The 23957-nt window shown below is 44.6% G+C and overlaps 1 protein-coding gene across 4 annotated transcripts in view; it reads right to left on the bottom strand.

Moving 5' to 3' along the window:
• Positions 1–23957, bottom strand: part of LOC124012624 (unconventional myosin-VIIa-like) — a 91507-nt gene that overhangs the window by 17839 nt on the left and 49711 nt on the right. For all 4 annotated transcript variants that reach the window (XM_046326486.1, XM_046326470.1, XM_046326478.1 and 1 more), the window contains 18 exons: positions 16623–16802; positions 14783–14881; positions 14321–14448; positions 13871–13997; positions 13498–13617; positions 12939–13112; positions 12563–12790; positions 12076–12246; positions 11588–11705; positions 11315–11441; positions 9103–9272; positions 6330–6523; positions 5639–5763; positions 5328–5485; positions 4772–4925; positions 4319–4474; positions 2280–2385; positions 2013–2126 (listed from right to left, as the gene is read on the bottom strand). In XM_046326486.1, coding sequence (XP_046182442.1) covers positions 2013–2126; positions 2280–2385; positions 4319–4474; positions 4772–4925; positions 5328–5485; positions 5639–5763; positions 6330–6523; positions 9103–9272; positions 11315–11441; positions 11588–11705; positions 12076–12246; positions 12563–12790; positions 12939–13112; positions 13498–13617; positions 13871–13997; positions 14321–14448; positions 14783–14881; positions 16623–16802 — 2649 coding nt within the window. The remainder of the gene's footprint in view (positions 1–2012; positions 2127–2279; positions 2386–4318; positions 4475–4771; positions 4926–5327; positions 5486–5638; positions 5764–6329; positions 6524–9102; positions 9273–11314; positions 11442–11587; positions 11706–12075; positions 12247–12562; positions 12791–12938; positions 13113–13497; positions 13618–13870; positions 13998–14320; positions 14449–14782; positions 14882–16622; positions 16803–23957) is intronic.

Genomic DNA, 23957 nt, shown 5'->3' on the forward strand with positions numbered 1-23957 from the left:
ATTGATAGATTTGGATACTTCAGTGGCAGCCTTCTCCCCAGACGCAGAGAAAGCCTTTGATAGGGTGGGCTGGGACGACCTGCATTATACTAGAAATACTAATGGTTTCGGACAGGGCTTTCAGAATATTATTACACTTCTGTACAACGACCCCACATCCAGTAGTCACTAACGGACTACGATCATCTCCATTTTCTGTGGGACGAGGCACGAAACAAGGTGACTGTCTCTCGCCCCTCCTATTTATTATAGCATTAGAACCATTAGCCGAAGCCATTAGACTGCATCAGTCAATCAAAGGGATTCATATGGTGGAATAAACTACTGCATTATGCAGACGACATATTACTATTAATATCAGACCCCCAACTCTCCATACTGCCTTTACTGGACCTTGTAAATGCATTCTCAGAGATATCGAGCTATAAAGTCAACTGGACCACATCTGAAGTAATGCCTCTATCATAACATTGTCTGAGAAATTACCTCCTCACCTGGAGGTTTCAATGGGTCCCTAAAAACTTGAGGTACCCGGGGATGGCGTTACATCCTGGTCTAGAGAACATGATTTCTGAAAATATAGACCCACTATTGAACAAAATCCATCTCCAGTTTAAGTGCTGGGAGGGACATGGAAGAGGAATTTAATGTCCCATTCAGAGCATCAGATTATTTGAGTCAACAAAAGGTGGGACTCCAGGATCCAATAATGTCCCATACTAAAAATATATGGAGCCAGATTCATGAGAGAGAGCAAGATCTTTACCTTTCTTGATAAGCTATGCTTCGTTATGGAACAACCCTAAATTGAAAATAGGGGGACACATGGCTTTCTGGAAAGATTGGTATAGAAAGGGGAAAAAAGAACATTGGTTGTCTCTATCAAGAAAACACTTCTACCTCTTATGAAGAGTTAAGGTCCAAGTATACTTTAAAGAAACAATACTTTTGGATGTATCTCCATCGAATAGATTGTTGGCTTAAGGTAGAATTAAACAACAACAAATTCCCAGGACATTCCGATATAAGCATTAAGACAGAAATCCTATGCAAATTACCACATACTACAGGGCTTATATATAACCACCTTATAGGTGCATTTAATGGAACTTGTAAGGACCTGAAGGCCGTATGGGGGGGGGGCATGGAGGTAACAAACATAATAGTACCACATACGCTCCTCCCTATGAGAGATGCCCAGACCAAGCGGATTCAATTTAAAGTGGTGCTGACCTGTTGCACCCTCTACAACCACTGTGATTATTATTACTATGAACGTTTGAACATCTTGGCCATGTACTGTTATAATCTCCACCCGGCACAACCAGAAGAGGACTGGCCACCCCTCAGAGCCTGTTTCCTCTCTAGGTTTCTTCCTAGGTTCCTGCCTTTCTAGGGAGTTTACATCTGCATTGCTTGATGTTTGGGGTTTTAGGGTGGGTTTCTGTATAGCACTTTGTGACATCGGCGGATGTAAAAAGGACCTCATAAATACATTTGATTTGATTTGTAATTTCCACTTTGAAATTTCAGACTTGATTTTCCCTTACGAAAAATGTATCAACCCCTACAAAAATGTCCATTAATTTTAATCCACCTAATAATTTACATTTCCTGTTGCTGCAGGATTATTTTCCTGCTGTCGCAAACTAGCTGAAATTAACATCCTACATCTGTATATCCACCAATTTTTCACATTTGTGTTTTTTCATCAGAAATGAGTACTTATGGGTACCACTATTTGTGTGTAAAATTGTACTTTTCTCAGAGACATCATACAACCAGATACGATCGGATTACAACCAGGTGAAGTCTTTTTTCATGAAGTCATAAACAATTCAGGGAAATATGTCATATTTTGGTTGTTATCTGGTCATATAAGCAGATTACAACCAGTTTAATATGTCATGTTTAAAAGACATCCTTTAACAACCAGTATACAACTTGACCATGACGTCACAAAGCATGTCCTAATGACCTCATTGAAACCATATCCTAGAAGTGTACTATACCTTGTCAGTGATCTTGACAAACAGGCTGAAGCCCTCGGAGGACTTGAGGAGCAGTCTGCCTGAGATGTTCAGACAGAAATCTTTGGCCTTGGTACTCGACTCCACTTCGAAAGCCTGTGGGGGAAAACTGTCATATTTACACAATTTGCTATAAAGTGACCACATAAAATGTTCCAGATTTTAATGTCAGCGTGTGTGCTGGTTTGACCCTTTGACTCAACGTTTTGGGCCTCAACGAGCCATTGCTACTTTGTAATGACCTCTCACCTCGTCTGTGTCATCGGGGAAGTACACTTTGTGAAAGATTTGTGTGGTCTTGTGCTGGATGGCCTCCACCTCCACCAGGTGAGGTGGGTACTTCCTGGATCCATTACTGTGAGCATTATGGGTACAGAACATTATGGGTACTGTAGTACATCATACTACAATTACTGTTGGACTGTTATTTCACCCAGGGGAAGACAAGAGATAGACAAAGGAAGGAATATGAGTAAGGAGGCACGGATCTAGGGTGGATCTCTGGTTAGGACCTGAATCCACACAAGTAACTCAAACGTTTGCCTAAATCTGGCATGGATCTCAAATTAGGATTCAGCCCTATTGCCTAAATGTCAGCATTTATTTTCTCTGTTTACATGGCTGAGAAACTCTTATACAGTGGGGCAAAAAAGTATTTAGTCAGCCATGAATTGTGCAAGTTCTCCCACTTAAAAAGATGAGAGAGGCCTGTAATTTTCACCATAGGTACACTTCAACTATGACAGACAAAATGAGAAAAATCACATTGTAGGATTTTTTATGAATTTATTTGCAAATTATGGTGGAAAATATGTATTTGGTCACCTACAAACAAGCAAGATTTCTGGCTCTCACAGACCTGCAACTTCTTCTTTAAGAGGCTCCTCTGTCCTCCACTCTTTACCTGTATTATGGCACCTGTTTGAACTTGTTATCAGTATAAAAGACACCTGTCCACAACCTCAAACAGTCACACTCCAAACTCCACTATGGCCAAGACCAAAGAGCTGTCAAAGGACACCAGAAACAAAATTGTAGACCTGCACCATGCTGGGAAGACTGAATCTGCAATTGGTAAGCAGCTTGGTTTGAAGAAATCAACTGTGGGAGCAATTATTAGGAAATGGAAGACATACAAGACCACTGATAATCTCCCTTGATCTGGGGCTCCACACAAGATCTCACCCCGTGGGGTCAAATTGATAACAAGAACAGTGAGCAAAAATCCCAGAACCACACGGGGTGAATGACCTGCAGAGAGCTGGGACCAAAGTAACAAAGCCTACCATCAGCAACACACTACGCCGCCAGGGACTCAAATCCTGCAGTGCCAGACGTGTCCCCCTGCTTAAGCCAGTACATGTCCAGGCCCATCTGAAGTTTGCTAGAGAGCATTTGGATGATCCAGAAGAAGATTGGGAGAATGTCATGGTCAGATGAAACCAAAATATAACTTTTTGGTAAAAACTCAACTCGTCGTGTTTGGAGGACAAAGAATGCTGAGTTGCATCCAAAGAACACCATACCTACTGTGAAGAATGGAGGTGGAAACATCATGCTTTGGGGCTGTTTTTCTGCAAAGGGACCAGGACGACTGATCCGTGTAAAGGAAAGAATGAATGGGGCCATGTATCGTGAGATTTTGAGTGAAAACCTCCTTCCGTCAGCAAGGGCATTGAAGATGAAACGTGGCTGGGTCTTTCAGACACACCGCCTGGGCAACGAAGCAGTGGCTTCGCAAGAAGCATTTCAAGGTCCTGGAGTGGCCTAACCAGTCTCCAGATCTCAACTCCATTGAAAATCTTTGGAGGGAGTTCAAAGTCTGTGTTGCCCAGCAACAGCCCCAAATCATCACTGCTCTAGAGGAGATCTGCATGGAGGAATGGGCCAAAATACCAGCAACAGTGTGTGAAAACCTTGTGAAGACTTACAGAAAACGTTTGACCTCTGTCATTGCCAACAAAGGGTATATAACAAAGTATTGAGATAAACTTTTGTTATTGACCAAATACTTATTTTCCACCATAATTTGCAAATAAATTCATTAAAAATCATACAATGTGATTTTCTGGATTTTTTTTCTCATTTTGTCTGTCATAGTTGAAGTGTACCTATGATGAAAATTATAGGCCTCTCTCAACTTTTTAAGTGGGAGAACGTGCACAATTGGTGGCTGACTAAATACTTTTTTGCCCCACTGTAAATGGCAAAAATACTTATACCCAAATGGTAAAAAACGTAATGGCGGAACACTTAAAGTAAATACCCTTTACAAGTGGGTTAGCTACCGTAATGCCTTCTGGAGTCTCTGCATGCAGTCAGGGGCGAGGGGGTGGTGCTTCTTGGCCTGGAGGAACTTCTGGACGTGGGGTAGCAGAATGTTACTGGGGGGGAAAAGACCTGCACACAGCCACAGCAGCTCCCAGCCCTTCTCCTCGCTGTACCTGCACACACACACGCGCACGCGCACGCACGCACGCACGCACGCACGCACGCACGCACGCACGCACGCACGCACGCACACACACACACACACACACACACACACACACACACACACACACACACACACACACACACACACACACACACACACACACACACACACACACACAAAATCGCAAACACACACACACACACACACAAAATCGCAAACACACAGCACAACATGGTCAATCCCCATATGACCACAACTTCCCTGGGAATGTAGATGTGTATGTCGACTGTAGTCTCAGACATACTTGATGTGATTCTCAGTGAGCTGTTTGAGGATCTGACAGTAGATCTCATCTTTGAGTGGCTCTGCCTTCAGCGCTCCCTCAAAGATCTGGTCGGTCAGCTCGTTGACCGAACGCGCTCTCTTGGATGGGTAGTCACCCATATACTTCAACAAGGGTGCAGGGGAGTGGTCAAGGACCATGACCAGACATTAACCTCAAGACTACGCACGTTAAACACAGACATAATTCTATGATGCAGTACAACATAATATACATAATGCTAAATTTGACATGTTGAAGTTGGCATAACATTTAAAGTGATTGTTTACCCAAATTACACAATAGTTTCCTTACCCATAAGTAATCTATGGCTAAAGTAAGACAGCAGTCCATGCTTTGTTTTATTTTGCATTTTTGTAAAAAAATCTATGCAAGTTCATATCCCTGATATTAGCATATTTCGCATTTTATGTTTAAATCATCCTACAGTGTTCAAAATAAAGTTACTTTAAGATTATTTGGACATGAAGCGTGAAAAAGTAATTTATACACAATGGCTGCAAGACAGTAAAGATATCGATGAAGGCCAGTTGAGCCTCCTGGGAGAGCTCCTCGTGGGCCAGCACCTTCTTCAGTAGGGGCTGTTTGAGGGGCTCCCTGGCGCAGCACCACAGACGCTCCTTCCCGCGGCCCTTAGTGATCATTACCCTGCTCAGAGTGCTCTTGGGAGGGGATCTGGATGGGTGGAGTAGGGGTGGATAGGAAGAAGGGATGGGGGAAGATGGATGAAGGGAACAGAGAGGGATGAGTGGAACAGAATGTGTGTGCGTGCGTGCGTGCGTGCATGCGTGCGTGCGTGTGTGTGTGAGTGAGTGAGTGAGTGGCTACCTGAAGTAATCATAGGAGAACTCCTCTAGGGTGTAGGGCTTGACCTTGTCCTCACTCTCAGCAAGGGCCAGCTGGGACAGGTTTATGGACTCTCTTCTCTGGTCTGGAGTCATAGTCACCAGAGCCTAGCAGAGAGAGAGAGGGAGGGAGGGAGGGAGGGAGGGAGGGAGGGAGGGAGGGAGTGAGGGAGGGAGGGAGTGAGGGAGGGGAGGGAGGGAGGGAGGGAGGGAGGGAGGGAGGAGGGAGGGAGGGAGGGAGGGAGGGAGGGAGGGAGGGAGGGAGGGAGGGAGGAAGAGAGATGTAGAGGTAAGGAAGTAGGAGAATGAGAGAGTGAAGGAAGAAAACGAGAGAGGGAGAGAGTGAGAGAGAGAAAAGGGAGGGGAAATGGAGAGGGAAGGGAGTAGAGAGGATGAAAGAGACACGTTGGGAGAGGGGAGAGAGAAAGAAAGACATACAGTCACAAAAAAAGAACTTTAGTAAACTACAGAATGAGAGCAGTAAAGACAGTATGAAGCATGAATGCCTGAGGACATCATCAACATCATCACCACCACCATATTGTCATACTGTGGTATAAATTCTTCAAGATTCCATAGATTTCCAAAATTACCCATTAATGACCGTAGTTTCTAAAAGATCCTGGAACTTTGGAAATGTACAGAGAATTTTGTAACCCTATGAGGTCACTCACTACGATGTCATACTGCGGCCGGGTTATGGTGGGCAGGACGTAGACACAGTCGGCCGGGAAGTCCCCCTGTTGCTTGGTCCTGTCATTGACCCCGTGGGCCCACCCTGAGGTCATGACCTGCTCGCCACAGTGCTCGTCCAATAGGATCAGGTCGCCCTTGGAAAAACTGAGGAAGGTGGAGTCCTCGCCGCCCGCTACAGGAGCACAACATTCAATTCAATGTACCTTAATGTCTCCTGTGATGGAACTTTCATGTGTGGTGGTTGGTAAATACAACTTAAGGAGGTATTGCGTGTGCGGGAGTTATAAAAGTTAGATTTATCTACAATGGTAAATGCAAGACACACATTCATGACTAGTGGACAGCTCGAGATCGAATTTGAATACTGAAACAATGTTGCAAAAGTCAGAGAGACAGACAGCAAAGATTATACAAGTCTCTGCTGTTTAAAACTAAATCTTAGTTTAAAAGAAATCTGAGGTAATGTCGAGATGGTTTTTATAGTGGAGATCAAGTTAAGAAATTGACTGGCTGGGCTGATGAGACAGTGGATTGCGCAATCAGATGGCCCAGAGTAAATAGGCATTTTAATGTCATAGATTTAGCCAGTGGTAACTTGTGGATAGACAGCGGCTGTAATGCGGTTTTAACCAATCAGCATTCAGAATAAAACGCAACCGTTGTATAAAATGGTCAATAAGCCAATTCCAAAGTTAAAAACAGTCCATTAAATGGTAAAACATAGCAGGTTAGGGGCTCCCAAGTGGCGCAGCACTCTAAGGCACTGCCTTGTAGTGCTAGAGGCATCACTTCAGACCCGTGAATCCTATAGGGTGGTACACAATTGGCCCAGCATCACCCGGGTTAGGGGAGCGTTTGGCCGGGAGGCTTTACTTTGCTCATCGTGTTCTGGCGACTACTTGTGGCAGGCCGGGCGCCTGCAGGCCGACCGGGCGCCTGCAGGCTGACCTCGGTCGTCAGGTGAACGGTGTTTCCTTCGACACATTTATGCAGCTGGCTTCTGGGTTAAGCGGGCGGGTGTTAAGAAGCATGGTTTTACGGGTCAAGTTTTGGAGGACACATGACTCGACCTTTGCCTTCCAAGCCCATTGGGGAGTTGCAGTGATGAGACAAGATCGAAATTGGGGAGAAAAAGGGGGTAAAATAAAAAAAAGAATACAAAATATATATACATTACTGGTCAAAGGTTTTAGAACACCTACTCATTCAAGGGTTTTTCTTTATTTTGAGAAGACATCAAAACTATGAAATAACATATGGAATCGTGTAGTAACCAAAAAGTGTTAAACAAATCAAAATATATGTTATATTTGAGATTCTTCAAATAGCCACCATTTGCCTAGATGACAGCTTTGCACACTCTTGGCATTCTCTCAACCAGCTTCACCTGAAATGCTTTTCCAACTGTCTTGAAGGAGTTCCCACATATGCTGAGCACTTGTTGGCAGGTTTTCCTTCACTCCCCGGTCCAACTAATCAACTCAACAATTATAGTCCCACTAAGCCCAAACCAAATGGGATGGCGTGTCGCTGCAGAATACTGTGGTAGCCATGCTGGTTAAATGTGCCTTGAATTCTAAATAAATCACAGACGGTGTCACCAGCAAAGCACCCACACACCATAACACCTACTCATCCATGCTTTACGGTGGGAAATACACATGCGGCGATCATCCATTCACCCACACCACATCTCACAAAGACACGACGGTTGGAACCAAAAATCTCTAATTTGGACTCCAGACAAAATAACTCTGGGAAGGATTAATTTGGGCTGCAATTTCTGGGGCTGGTAAATCTAATGAACTCTGCAGCAGAGGCAACTCTGGGTCTTCCTTTCCTGTGGCGGTACTCATGAGAACCAGTTTCATCATAGCACTTGATTGTTATTGCGACTGCACTTGAAGAAACTTTCAAAGTTCTTGACATTTTCCATATTGACTGACCTTCATGTCTTAAATAAGGATGGACAGTCATTTCTCTTTGCTTATTTAAGCGGTTCTTGCCATAATATTGACATGGTCTTTTACCAAATAGCTCTATCTTCTGAATACCCCCCCTACCTTGTCACAACACAACTGATTGGCTCAAACGCATTTAGAAGGAAAGAAATTCCACAAATGAACTTTTAAGAAGGCACACCTGTTAATTGAAATGCATTCCAGGTTACCTCATGAAGCCGGTTGAGAGAATGCCAAGAGTGTGCAAAGCTGTCATCAAGGCAAAGAGTGGCTACTTTGAAGAATCGTTTAACACTTTTTTGGTTACTACATGATTCCATGTGTTTTATTTCATAGTTTTGATGTCTTCAACTTTATTCTACAATGTAGAAAATAGTAAAAATAAAGAAAAGCCTTTGAATTAGTAGGTGTTCTAAAACTTTTGACTGGTACTGTATATATATAAAAATACAGCGGGTTAGAGCAGATTCTACCCTAAAACATCAATATCAACACACGATTACAACACAATTAATATAGCTTTTTTTCACTGCTGTGGTTTAGAAGATAAAACATGAAATGGAGTCATTCCCTCGTTGAAAAAGAGACATACATTGCAAAAAATGACACAGAGTTGCTTCTCATATGGTGGCCTGTATAACAAAACACCTACAAGATCACAGTCATTTACCATACTTGGAAGACATTACCTGTTCTTAATTGAAAAGTGTTGCCAATGTGGACCAATGTCCATTGCCACTGTTCATTAACCTAATAAGATAAAGTTAATAAGAGCTAGTAGGTTACTTACCGGGGTTGGGGCAGTCCAGCAGCGCCACCACAAACTTTGACCTCTTCCTGAGGCCCTCCAGGAAGGTCACGACGAGGTCGCGTATGTCCTCGGCATTATTGGAGGTGAACGTGTACTCGTCTCCTTTGATGGTGGCCAGCGAGAAGCTCTGGCCCTGGAGCTTACCACCTCTGTCAAGGGAAATGATTCTTACAATATCAAAACGATGTCACAATTAAAATATAATTTGATATATATTTTATATCTTATTTAGGTCTTTACATGTGTATATATTGTGGTGTACCACGGACAAGCCACCAGGGGGAGACTCATCACGTGTCTCCCTCTGCTGGACGTGCCAGGCCAGGACTAATTGGGGTTGATTGAGGCTGGTGAGTAATCAAGGCCTGATTGCTCACCAGCTGTATGGGGCCCATAAAGCTGCCCGGAGGGCAACACACGGGAGGGTTGTAGGTCGTGAGAGGTTGCTACCAGATAGACTTACTCACAGTCTGCTATAATTGAGGGGCTCGGCGTTCTACCCCAGAGGAGACAGCATTCCCCGGAGCCCAGAAGGCGGTAACCCGGAAGAGGTCTCCTGGAGGAGACCTGTTCCTTTTCTTTTTCTTTGTTGTTTTAAATAAACACCCTTGAAACTGAGATATCACACTTGTCTCCGTGTCGGATCTGTGTAAATGTCTAGATCAAACTCCTTGGTATTCCACAAGTGGTGGAGAATGCGGGCAATCTGACAATGTGGTCAGACCAGGGTTGACATTTACGCAGTATCAGCATGGATGAGTTGATAGCTCAGTTTGTTTGGGCCCAACAAGCACAACAGGACATGCAGGAACCAACATTGGAAGGACAGCGTCTAAAGAATGTATGCAAGCTGTGAGGAGAAACGCAGACCGAGTCACATCAAGCTAATGGAGGTTGATGACATCGAGACCTACTTCTGCACAAACGGACAGCACTTCGGGAAGGATGGCCCAACGTGAAGTTGGCAAGTCTACTGGCCCCGTTCCTGTCTGGAGATGCTCAAACGGCATATTATGACCTCAACACCGAACAGGCGGCTAACTCCAACTGGCTCCTAACAAACGTAGCCACCCTCCTCATTATTGACAAAGTGGTCATGGATCGCTTCTGACGGGCGCTACCTCACGACATGAAGAGGGCGGCAATCCTACGTATGCCCCAGACCTTGGACGACCTCTTGGGAGCCGTGGCGATGCACCAGAATACTGAGGCCCTGCTGAAGGGAACAGAGGTCGAGTCTGAGAGCCGTCAGTGGGGACGAAAGGACAACCCCACCACGTACTCCCCAATCTGACAGTCAGCCGGGCTAAAGGACTGCAGACCCAAATAGAGACAGCCAAGGCAGAGTCCACCTGCTGCAGTCAACCTTAGGTGGACGGAGACCAAAGGAGGTGATTTGAGTGTGGCCCCCGTGGACACCTCACATGGAGTTGCCCGGGTCGAGAAGAGTTGATGCCATCAGCTGGCCCAGAAGATGAGCTGGGCGTAGGAGTAAACTATGTCATCTTCTGTTGGGCCCACAGCGAACGACCAGCACCCACGGTCCTGGTGAAAGTCGCTGGTCATGACCCCCACACTCTGTTGGATTCCGGGAGTGTGGTAGCGCTCGTACAAACGCCGGTGACCGACGAGAGCGGGACAGACCGTTGCACGCGGCCCGGAAGCAAGCGGTTGCCAACCCCGTGTCTACGGACCCGAAGTTGGGGTCCGAGGGGCGCCGGAACCAACCGCACCTGGTAAACAACCAGAGGAGGGTTGTAGGTAGTGAGAGGTTGCTACCAGATAGACTTACTCAAAGTCTGCTATAATTGAGGGGCTCAGCGTTCTACCCCAGAGGAGACAGCATTCCCCAGAGCCCAGAAGGCGGTAACCCGGAAGAGGTCTCCTGGAGGAGACCTGTTCCTTTTTTCTTTATTTTTTAAAATAAACACCTTTAACTGAGGTGTGTCAATGTCTGATCTGTGTAAACATCTACATGAAACCCCCTGGTCTGCCACAATAAATACATAAATATATATATATTCAGTTGCTGTGTACATTACAACTGTGGAAAAACTATAAAAAGTATTGAATGATGTTTTAAATAATTACAAGATATCAATGAACAACCAGGTGAATGAAAACATATCTAATTATAATTGACAAATAATGACTACAGTCTATTGGGAGAGAGGAATCGTAGCAGCATTACCTGCTACTGGACACAGCAGTGATCTCTGGGAAAGAGAGTTCCAAAAGGACCTGCTCCTGCTCATCCACAAAGTAGACCCCGGTCCAGTTCACCGCCACAATGACGTCATTCTTAGGCAGGCTGGGCCCTGACGGGTTCAAAAAGTGACTTAGAGGTCATTTCAACCTACATTTAGTCATGATATTATGGATACGATACAGGTCTTCTTCAGAAATATCATTAGTGTTACATCCATTGCAGTACATTGACCATAAATATCAACAGTAGACTTACCTGAAAATTTGAAGGCCTCGTAGAAGCGTGAGAAGAGTAAAGGCCACTTGAAACGAGCAAAGTCAACCACATCTTCCTTGACCCTCTGAGGGTCCAACCTCTTCTGGGTGTAGACTCCCTTGGGGAGTGGAGGTGTTAGTGAGACTGTTTGAGAACTGTGTGTGTGAGGGTGTGTACTGTTCATAAGACAGTATAGTCGTTGTAGTGGTAAAAAACAAAGGTGGGTAAACACTGAATGCCGATTGAGATGACAGGTGGCGGTTAACATAAAAGCGTATTCAGAAACTGTAATTTTGCTCAGTAGATGCTTAAATGCTATTCACTAAAGACAAAGCTGTGGAAACAGCATTTATGCATGTTTATCCTCCACTACATCCCTGAATATAATGATAAATAGTTCATAGGACAAAGAGCACGAGACAGGCACTGAAACTGATTTTGGGTCCGAAAGTGAAAGGCGCTGAAACTGATCCTTGGGGTACACATACCTTTTTGTGGGCGGCGACAACTAGCTGGGCCCACTTGTCATTGGTCTTGGCAGAGCTGATTTCGCGGTCAGGGATGTAGGATGGGATGAGGTTGAGGAGGCGCTCCTGGAGAATCCCAGAGCCATAGTCTATGTAGTACTGCTGGGATGCCAGTTCCGCCAGATCCTCATCCTGAGCGAGAGAGAGGGAAATTGAGAAAGGGAGATTGGGTAGATGGAGTGGGAGAGAAGGGGAAGGAGCTTTAATACTTTTATATTTGACAAAAACATTAGGCATGAATGTGCTTTCATATTGTACATCAGGATGAAATGAAATTCACATAAAAACGCCATCTCACGTAAATTCATCAACCTAGCACAGAGGACTAGTGGAAAATAGATCAAGAGACTAAAAATAACTATAGTTCTGAAATTCCCTAAATCTGAACCCCACGTTAATCTCTCTCCTCATACATGCCTTCATCCCTCTGCCCTTATGCCCCACTAACCCTCTCGCAGCGGTACTCGCCGAACTTGACCCCACGGACAGTCTGCTGGTAGATGAGGTTGGTGGCCACGCTGTCTTCGCCAGGATTGTGCCAGGGAGTGAAGATCTCTTTCCTGAAGAACAGGCGCCAGGGTGCATTCCTCTCCTGGGCTCCCTGCTCCTTGGCGTACTGCTCACACTGCGACACGGCATCCATCACATGGTCGCTGCTGCTCCCCAATGAGGATACCTGGGGGGATGGATTGACATTTGACATTGGCCTCGATAGCTTCTCAAACAGGTTTGTGACCGTGTGTGTATGTATGAATGAGCGAGAGTGAGTGAGTGAGTGAATGCGTGGCTGCATGCATACATATGTGTGAGGTCCAGTCAAGTACCTTATCGAACAGGGCGATGTAGAGGGAGAAACCGAAGCGGTCTTGGAGGCTGATTTTGTCTGCCAGGGCATTACACAGCTCGCTGGCCGTGGTGGCTGAGTCGGTCAGCAGGGTCTTAGTGGTACCATCCATGAAGGTTACCGGTAACATGATGGGCTTCTTCGACTTAGTGGCCTGAAAGCGAGGGATGATTATTTTGGACTAAAAAACAACTCCAGGCTACACTTGAAAGTCTAAGATAGAAGATACGAGATAGAAAGTATGTAAAAATGACCTAGACTGTATATCTGATAATAACTGCCCTTTTTCTGGCATGCAAATTGATTTGGATTAACAAAAAATCTGTGCCCCTCCCCGAAGGTATTATCTGTATTTAGGTCTCGGGCCAAGACGTCATAGCAGTCGAAAGCAGAATATGATGGAGGAGGAATAACGGCAGACACGTGACTGGAAAGAAGCTTCCCCTAGAGGCCTAGACACTGATTTAAGGTCAGTTTTGTCCCTAATAATCAGGTTTAGAACTTCCCCCATGGTTCAATTATCGTAGATCTCTGCGTACCTGCAGCTCGAGCCAAGATGGCGGCTGGGTCCTGGTGCGATTCACAAAGGTCCTCCTCAACCTCTCCTCGCAGTATGGAGCGTAGCCCGGCGGACCACTGATCATGAATGTACGCAAATACTGAAAGAAAGAAAGGAAGGGTGGAGGGGGGAGAGAGAGAGGGAGAGCGAGGGGGGAGAGTGTCAGGGGGTAAAGTTAATATCAATGAGACATTCTGGGGCATATTCAGTGGATCCACTTTGAATTCAACAGAAATTGGCCAAGACAGATTTGAGTGGTGTGTGTATGTGTGTTTGTAAGTGTGTGTGTATGTGCGTGTGTGTAAGTGTGCATGTGTTTGCACACATGTGTATCAAAAAGACGAGGATCTTACTTTGACAAACTTCTCAGAGGGAGCGAAGCAGCCAGCGCAGAGAGAGAGCAGGATCCAGCCACGGGCATGGCTACTCTTAGATGGGTTCTGGGTCAGCTGCTTGCAGATCTGACAGTAGATCTCATCTCTGGTGAAGGACAACAGCCAACCAATCACAGCCACCATCAGATCATGAGCAGCAAAAACCACAAGCCAATCACACGGACCATAAGTAGTAAGTCAGAACCAGGACACATACTGATGATGTTTAGTGTCCCCATATCCAAACGAGCATACCACTCAGAATACAAGTCCAATACATTACTTAAATAGTTTTTTTGTGATGGGTGAAAACAAAATGGTGGAAGCTCAGATCATAAATGAAGGAGGGGAGCATGGAGAGGACAGATTGAGAAAGCGAAAGAGTCTTTCTGAGTATTTGGTGGAATAAATCAAAGGGTTGTAGGTCACCTGAGGGCAGGCCTTAGGATGCCGTTGCCAATGATGAAGTGCAGCTTCTCCAGGTTGGATGTGGGACGGTCCTCCAGCATGCTGTTCCCCTGTAGGCTGTAATCGCCGTCAGTCAAACGCCGGGTCACCTAGAGGATGAGGCGAGGCCAATTGGGAACAGTCATGTCATTGGTGATTCCTTCCATTCTGTATGTTATTGGTATTGGTAAATGCTGAGTTGGCATCGGGGTTTGAATTACAGGGGTGGCCAGAGATTCTGAACACTCCTATAACAAATCAGATGACCCATATAATCTGTCAAATATTAGCATGGGCATATCCATAAGCAGTAAGACAAATGTTGGTCTAACCAACTATTTTTGGGATTGTGTGGCTCAGTTGGTGGTAGCATGATGCCGCTATCTGATATATATTATTATGATATACTGTATATTATGATGATCGCTATAATGAGACACAAACCTCCTCAGTGATTTTGGACTTCCTCTTCAGGGTGAGAGAGACCAGCTTGTGTCTCACACTGTTCTTCTTCTGCCCACCACCACCTTCAATGGAGCTGTTCTGTAAGAGGGAGAGAGGGGTGTAGATGAGCTTTATGTTGTCTGGTCTGGTCTGGTCTGGTCTGGTCTGGTCTGGTCTGGTCTGTCTGTCTGTCTGTCTGTCTGTCTGTCTGTCTGTCTGTCTGTCTGTCTGTCTGTCTGGTCTGGTCTGGTCTGGTCTGGTCTGGTCTGGTCTGGTCTGGTCTGGTCTGGTCTGGTCTGGTCTGTCTGTCTGTCTGTCTGTCTGTCTGTCTGTCTGTCTGTCTGTCTGTCTGTCTGTCTGTCTGTCTGTCTGTCTGTCTGTCTGTCTGTCTGTCTGTCTGTCTGTCTGGTCTGTCCGTCTGTCTGTGTCCTGGATGGCATACACAAAAAATCTAAACATTCTACCAACACCCTCCTTCTAATCTCCTTAACTGCTCCCTTAGGCCAGTGTTTCTCAAACCCTGGTCCTGGGGACACAAAGGGGTACATAGTTTTTTTTTTTTTTGCAGTAGCACTAACGTACCTGACTCCAATAGTCAAAGGCTTGATAAGTTGAATCGGGTGTCTGAGTGCGAGGGCAAAAACAAAAATGGACACACCTATAGGTCCCCAGGACCAGGATTGAGAAACACTGACTTAGGCCTAATTTTACTTTACACAAGTACACAATACAAGAATGCAATTAGCAACACAACTACGCCATTTTACGTGGCTAATTGCGTTCGTATGTTGCGTATTTGTGTTATTGTATAAATTAGACTTCAAACACTTCCTATACGTTCTCCCTCCAAGTCACATCTTCTCTGTCCCATTTTACTCTGAATACCTCAAAAGCACACTTTACTACTCCTCAACTCCACATCCTCTCAGGTCCTCCCTTTCTCCCCTGCTCTTCCCACCTACATTCTATCCCTTCCCTTCTCTCTACTCCCCTCTCTCACCGAGGTTTGGGGGAGGGGAAGTTGATCCTGGATCTGTACCTACGTCACTCCAGAGCTCCCCCTCACCTCTCCCTCCACAGTCTGGAGCTCCTACAGCGCTCTCTTGTAGGACCTCTTTCTTCCTCTCTCCCCTCCCTCCCTCTCTCCCTTCCCTCACCTCTCCCTCCACAGTCTGGAGCTCCTGCAGCTCTCTCTTGTAGGACCTATTTCTTCCTCTCTCCCTTCCCTCTCTCCCTTCCCTCACCTCTCCCTCCACAGTCTGGAGCTCCTGCAGCTCTCTCTTGTAGGATCTATTTCTTCCTCTCTCCCCTCCCTCTCTTCCTTCCCTCACCTCTCCCTCCACAGTCTCGAGCTCCTGCAGCTCTCTCTTGTAGGACCTCTTTCTTCCTCTCTCCCCTCCCTCTCTCCTTACCCTCACCTCTCCCTCCACAGTCTGGAGCTCCTGCAGCTCTCTCTTGTAGGACCTATTTCTTCCTCTCTCCCCTCCCTCTCTCCTTACCCTCACCTCTCCCTCCACAGTCTGGAGCTCCTGCAGCTCTCTCTTGTAGGACCTCTTTCTTCCTCTCTCCCTTCCCTCACCTCTCCCTCCACAGTCTGGAGCTCCTGCAGCTCTCTCTTGTAGGACCTATTTCTTCCTCTCTCCCCTCCCTCTCTCCCTTCCCTCACCTCTCCCTCCACAGTCTGGAGCTCCTGCAGCTCTCTCTTGTAGGACCTTTTTCTTCCTCTCTCCCCTCCCTCTCTCCCTTCCCTCACCTCTCCCTCCACAGTCTGGAGCTCCTGCAGCTCTCTCTTGTAGGACCTTTTTCTTCCTCTCTCCCCTCCCTCTCTCCCTTCCCTCACCTCTCCCTCCACAGTCTGGAGCTCCTGTAGTTCTCTCTTGTAGGTCCTCTTGCCCAGCGTCTCGTAGATCTTGGTCATGACAGGTATTTTCTCAGAGCCGTCAATGATGGCGATGTGGTACTTGGGCTCAGGCAGGTCCCCCATGAACCTCAGGACTGTGACCCACACTGCCAGCGCGGCCTGAGGGAGGGGGGGGGGGGTTGTTCGCCCAAGTTGATAAATTACATATTGATTTCCAGTAAGCAGTCTTTCGACTAAAACAGACAGCAATCTTTGGTTTTGTTTCCCCGGCTGCGGTCACATGCTAACATTAGTATGCTTGTCCAAAAAACAATTTGATATCCCCCAAATTAGCATGTTCTTAATTTTCTGCCAAATCATCTTTGAAAAGGAAAAGGCTCAACACTTACTGGCCATTAAAAACAAATAGTTTTACTTAAGCAAAGTATTTGAAAAAAGCTTGATGTTTCGTTCATCAACGGCCTTCATCAGAAGGCCATTGAGGGACGAAATGTGAAGCTTTAGTGGAAGTGACAGCGTTTTATCTTTTCATTTTTTTATTTAACTAGGCAAGTCAGTTAAGAACAAATTCTTATTTTACAATGATGGCCTACCCCAGCCAAACCCTCCCCTAACCCGGACGACACTGGGCCAATTGTGAGCCGCCCTATGGGACGGCGGGTTGTGATTACAGCCCGGGATGGAACCAGGGTCTGTAGTGACACCTCTAGCACTGAGATGCAGTGCCTTAGACCGCTGCTCAACAGGAGCCTAATTTATGCTTCAAAACCAACTTTATAAGAGGTGTTAAAAATAGGTTATATGGACTCAAATTCCATGACATACAGTAAGGCATTGTTGGCAGAATAGATGGACGCAGTTCAATGAATGATTAATATAATTCACCAATATATTTCTTGGTAGTTAAAACAATATTGCTATCAGGTTGTAAATCACAACTGGTCTGGTGCATTGTTTGCTGTCTCCATCCATTCTGGATGCACTGTTTCAGTTTCAATGACTCAATATGTTGAACAAGAATGGATGACTTGTAACTAAGGCCAGGAATGTCAATACAATCAAACTAGCAAGGATAATGATCACAAGTCAGTCATAACGTGGCTAATAAGCTAGCGCACATGTGTCAAACACAAGGCTTGCCGGCCGAGTAGGACCCACAAGCGAGTATAAATGAGTTCACATTTGAGGAATTTACTTTATGAAATTACAGCCTGATTGTGCTCGCAGTGAAAGTGTACAGACACATTCCACAGTCCGAGCTAGGCTACTAAAATATTGCAGCCTGGCTTCGGTTTTTGAAGCTTGACAATGAACAACCAAAAATCAAAATTTGCAACAAAACAACATGCAAGGAGAAACATGTAGGACTACTAAAGCAACATTTGAGCAGTTGTCTAGTTTGGAGCAGTAGTCTAGTTTGGAGCAGTAGTCTAGTTCGGAGCAGTGGTCTAGTTTGGAGCAGTAGTCTAGGTTGGAGCAGTAGTCTAGGTTGGAGCAGTAGTCTAGTTCGGAGCAGTGGTCTAGTTTGGAGCAGTAGTCTAGTTTGGAGCAGTAGTCTAGGTTGGAGCAGTAGTCTAGGTTGGAGCAGTAGTCTAGTTTGGAGCAGTAGTCTAGGTTGGAGCAGTAGTCTAGGTTGGAGCAGTAGTCTAGTTTGGAGCAGTAGTCTAGTTTGGAGCAGTAGTCTAGTTTGGAGCAGTAGTCTAGGTTGGAGCAGTAGTCTAGGTTGGAGAAGTAGTCTAGTTTGGAGCAGTAGACTAGTTTGGAGCAGTAGTCTAGTTTGGAGCAGTAGTCTAGTTTGGAGCAGTAGTCTAGGTTGGAGCAGTAGTCTAGGTTGGAGCAGTAGTCTAGTTTGGAGCAGTAGTCTAGGTTGGAGCAGTAGTCTAGGTTGGAGCAGTAGTCTAGTTTGGAGCAGTAGTCTAGTTTGGAGCAGTAGTCTAGTTTGGAGCAGTAGTCTAGGTTGGAGCAGTAGTCTAGGTTGGAGAAGTAGTCTAGTTTGGAGCAGTAGACTAGTTTGGAGCAGTAGTCTAGTTTGGAGCAGTAGTCTAGTTTGGAGCAGTAGTCTAGGTTGGAGCAATAGTCTAGGTTGGAGCAATAGTCTAGGTTGGAGCAGTAGTCTAGTTTGGAGCAGTAGTCTAGGTTGGAGCAGTTGTCTAGTTTGGAGCAGTAGTCTAGGTTGGAGCAGTTGTCTAGTTTGGAGCAGTAGTCTAGTTTGGAGCAGTAGTCTAGGTTGGAGCAGTAGTCTAGGTTGGAGCAGTAGTCTAGGTTGGAGCAGTAGTCTAGTTTGGAGCAGTAGTCTAGGTTGGAGCAGTTGTCTAGTTTGGAGCAGTAGTCTAGTTTGGAGCAGTAGTCTAGTTTGGAGCAGTAGTCTAGGTTGGAGCAGTAGTCTAGGTTGGAGCAGTAGTCTAGGTTGGAGCAGTAGTCTAGTTTGGAGCAGTAGTCTAGGTTGGAGCAGTTGTCTAGTTTGGAGCAGTAGTCTAGTTTGGAGCAGTAGTCTAGTTTGGAGCAGTAGTCTAGTTTGGAGCAGTATTCTAGGTTGGAGCAGTATTCTAGGTTGGAGCAATAGTCTAGGTTGGAGCAGTAGTCTAGTTTGGAGCAGTAGTCTAGTTTGGAGCAGTAGTCTAGTTTGGAGCAGTAGTCTAGTTTGGAGCAGTATTCTAGGTTGGAGCAGTATTCTAGTTTGGAGCAGTAGTCTAGTTTGGAGCAGTAGTCTAGGTTGGAGCAGTAGTCTAGGTTGGAGCAGTAGTCTAGGTTGGAGCAGTAGTCTAGTTTGGAGCAGTAGTCTAGGTTGGAGCAGTTGTCTAGTTTGGAGCAGTAGTCTAGGTTGGAGCAGTAGTCTAGGTTGGAGCAGTAGTCTAGGTTGGAGCAGTAGTCTAGTTTGGAGCAGTAGTCTAGTTTGGAGCAGTTGTCTAGTTTGGAGCAGTAGTCTAGGTTGGAGCAGTAGTCTAGGTTGGAGCAGTAGTCTCGGTTGGCTACTCAATTACAAAAATAATGAGTACATGAGTGCAAAAAATTAGTGCATTCAACCAGACAAGTCATCCGTGATATACAGATTGTTAAAGAACCATCATTGGCCACTTTAATAAATGGAACACTGGTCACTTTAATAATGGCACTACAAGAATGTTTACATATCTCATATGTGTAATATTTGTGTTGTGGAGAAATGACCAGGCAGGAGACGGGAGTACAGTTAGTTTTCGTTTAGTCAAAACCCCTCGTGCTCTACAGTTCCCGGCTCCCCAGTGTGCATGTGCATTTCCTATTAGGTGTAGTAACGTAGCACTGCCGTAATGCATTACTGCTTAGTAACAGCACAGTAACTCATATAAACAGATGTAGATCCCAGATACTACAATATTTATATACTGTATGTAGCAGTGTGATGTTGTTCCACTAGATTATGCACCAAGTTGCACACAAGGACCAATTCAAATAGGCCAGGTCAAGAGGGGATGTTAATCATTTGATAATAATAATAATAATTCAGAGTATTTTTAAATTGAATTACAGCTGCATAGCTAATGTTTTTCTTTGGTGAACAAACAAATATTGTACATACATGTGATTGTAAAAGTTGAGTATGTTTTGGTTTGTCCCATCGCGGGTTATCTGTATTTCCATACCCCCTTATTGTTCTCTTTTGCCGGACCTTCGGCTAGCAAGGTATGTTGTCCTTGGCTCCCAAATGGTTTAATATAAAACCGTCATAATGTTACACAATGTACTGTTATGCAACCATAAGTTTGTTACAATGTGGATAATAAAAATATTTATGTTAACAAGTTTCACAAAGCTCGCTAACTAGGGTATCTATTGTAATTTGTGAGTACTTGGGACAGTGTTTGAGTGAGTGTCCATGTGCTTGCGCAGGTGCCTGAGAGCTAGGACTGGGTCAAGGGTTAACATAATGTGCGTTGTCTCTTGGTGTGCAGGTATGTCTTTTATTTTGTCCGAATTATGTTCCGTATCATTTTACTTGTGTTGTATGTTGTGCTGTTGTGCATTGAATGTGTGCACGCAGCACCTGTTATCTCCTTTTGGCGCTCTTTTGCCTGACCTTCGGCTAGCAAGGTGCCTGAGAGCTAGGACTGCGCCAAGGGTTAACATAATGTGTGTTGTCTCTTCGTGTGCAAGGCAAATAAAAATAATTCAACTAGCAGACCTCCAGTTTTGGCAGTGTCCTATTTAAAAGTACACAACCCCTGAATGAACCACGCTACATGTACACTACACTATCTATTCTATACTATCTGTTGCATTTTAGCTGCTCTGTAACTGCTCATCCATATATTTTATATTTATATATTCTTATCCCATTCCTTTATTAGATTGTGTGCATTAGGTTTTGTTGTGGAATTGTTAGATATACCTGTTAGATACTGCTGCACTGTTGGATTTAGAAGCATAAGCATTTTGCTGCACTCGCAATAACATCTGCTAACCATGTGTATGTGACCAATACCATTTGATTTGATGTGCAGAAAATGTCAAATATGTTTTAGGTCTAAATGGTACAACAACCTATAGCTATTTGGAGTTACTAAATACTTATGACCAGGGTCACAGCATATTATGCACATCTGCAAGTGTAACAATATAGACTTTACGTCCGTCCCCTCGCCCGACCTGGGCGCGAACCAGGGACGCTCTGCACACATCAACAGTCACCCTCGAAGCATCATTACCCATCGCTCCACAAAAGCCACAAGGGGAACCACTACTTCAAGGTCTCAGAGTGAGTGACGTCACCGATTGAAACGCTACCAGCGCGCACCACCGCTAACTAGCTAGCCATTTCGCATCGGACACACATAGCATAGCAGCTGGACAAAGATCTTATTTTGTTTTAATGTTTTAATGTTAAAATGCTATACACAGAATCCTATGTAGGCGGATAATATAAAGGGCTATATTTTTTCTAACAGAACAATGGCCAGTTTGCGTCGCAGTGGCGTGTTATTTTATAAAAACAAATAGGCTATGTCTGGCCTCTATGTGATTTTTTTATATGGCCCCTGCTCTGATCGAGTTTGACACCCCTGGGCTAGCGTATCTATTTATGTAGTTAGCTATTTATTTAGCATGCTAAAAACACGGAGTCTAATGTTAGCTAGCTAGCTGCTGGGAACTAATGTTAGCAAGCTAGCTGCTGGGACGATATCATGATGTCATTGGAGGAGTGGGTGAGTGACCAACTTTTTCCCCTCAAATAGCTTTTTTGGTGGCTACAGCTAAAGATGCAGGTGTCATTTGGTTAGTTAGCAAGAAATGTGAATCTCTTTCCTAGCTAGTTAGCTATGCTGAACTTGAACGATTTATCCACAGTTAGCATATCTCTTAGTTGTCAATCAAATGTATTTTGCATTGATCAAATGTGCGGGCTGGCAGGTTCCCATTCAGTTGTCAGAACGTGGGTTGGGTCAAGCATGCATTATCAGGCAAGCTGCAGAAGGATGAGTCGGCTACTATTCCCCATCTTTTATCAGTGCAATTTTGACGGCCAACTAGCTGAAAAGGTTTGAGAGGGTTTATCTAATGTTCCCTGGTTGGATTTTTAGCTAATCTCAGTATGGATAGCCTTAGTTGTTGATCTTTTTGATGTGATTAGGCAACTGAGGGAGAGAGAGCCTACCTTTTCATGATTGTTTGAACAATAGGACTGTGAAGTTCCCAAATGTCTGCAGAAATCCATTCAGGTGTATTTTGTGGCTTTTGGCGAATGCATTCTAAAGTCGTGCTGTTGCTACTGCCTGTAAAAACACAGTCCAGTTTAAAGTGAATGATGGCAGGCCTGTGTGGCGAATGGCTTATTAGCATATCGCCTACTGTAGCTCTGATTGGCTATGGCACCGGTCTGCATAGACTCTGGTCCTGGACAAGACTGATGTTTTTATAAAATGTTAATTAGTGCAGTTTCTATTAATTGTCCAAAAGCACGGCTGCTTACCCACTCTATATTGCTACAGAATTTTCACAAATGCCTTACTCTACATCATTCCCAAACATTCTATGAATTTTCTGACAAGTGCTAGCTTGTCAGAAAATGTAAAACGAGGTCATCTTTCTGGGGGTGTATTTGAATAAGATTTAATGTTGCTAAAAACGCTGTCAGTTCCACTTTAAATTAAACTATGAGTTTTTAAAGGTGAGCAAGTGTTGCGCATTTTCAATGATAATCTAATTCTTTGGTCGCATCTCGACTCACATTCGTTGAGCGCCCTCCACTTCTTTCCCGCCCAAATCATCTTAAACAGTGGTCACCAAGCGGTTGATCGATCTCAAAGGCATTCCTAGTCAATCACCAAACATTTCTGTAAAAAACCCAACGATAAAGCCTTGCGTTCTTATTTTTCTTTATTTGTTTTGCACTGTTGGTGGTAGGTGCACTTGATTGAGCAGCTCTAGCAACGGGAATGCAAAGTGTTCCCATTTTCAACCATTTCATATGTCTGATGCTAGAACTCTGTCTATCCGGCAGGCCCATAGAGCAAATCAAAGTGCATTTATAGGCCTATCGCCAGACAATAAGATGGCTTAGATCACCGTGACTACACAGTTTTCTAGCGCCATAGACCACGTGTAAAACTCATTCCACAGAGGGCCGAGTGTCTGCAGGTTTTTGCTCCTCCCATGTACTTGACTGATGAATTAAGGTCACTAATTCGTTAGGAACTCCCCACATCTGGTTTTCTAGGACTTAATTAAAAGGAAAAAACAAAAACCTGCAGACACTAGATCCTCCATGGAATGAGTTTGACACCCCTATCATAGGCTGTAAAAAGAATCCTCGAATGCACAGCAAAGTGATCATTTAAGATTTCAAAACCATGACTAGAGAGAGACTAAACGAACACAGCAAAGTGATCATTTAAGATTTCAAAACCATGACTAGAGAGAGACTAAACGAACACAGCAAAGTGATCATTTAAGATTTCAAAACCATGACTAGAGAGAGACTAAACGAACACAGCAAAGTGATCATTTAAGATTTCAAAACCATGACTAGAGAGAGACTAAACGAACACAGCAAAGTGATCATTTAAGATTTCAAAACCATGACTAGAGAGAGACTAAACGAACACAGCAAAGTGATCATTTAAAACGAACACAGCAAAGTGATCATTTAAGATTTCAAAACCATGACTAGAGAGAGACTAAACGAACACAGCAAAGTGATCATTTAAGATTTCAAAACCATGACTACAGAGAGACTAAACGAACACAGCAAAGTGATCATTTAAGATTTCAAAACCATGACTAGAGAGAGACTAAACGAACACAGCAAAGAGCTGTTGTTATCAGTAAGTTCAAGTT

This window comes from Oncorhynchus gorbuscha, linkage group LG02 (genome assembly GCF_021184085.1).
Source record: "Oncorhynchus gorbuscha isolate QuinsamMale2020 ecotype Even-year linkage group LG02, OgorEven_v1.0, whole genome shotgun sequence".
NCBI lineage: Eukaryota > Metazoa > Chordata > Actinopteri > Salmoniformes > Salmonidae > Oncorhynchus > Oncorhynchus gorbuscha.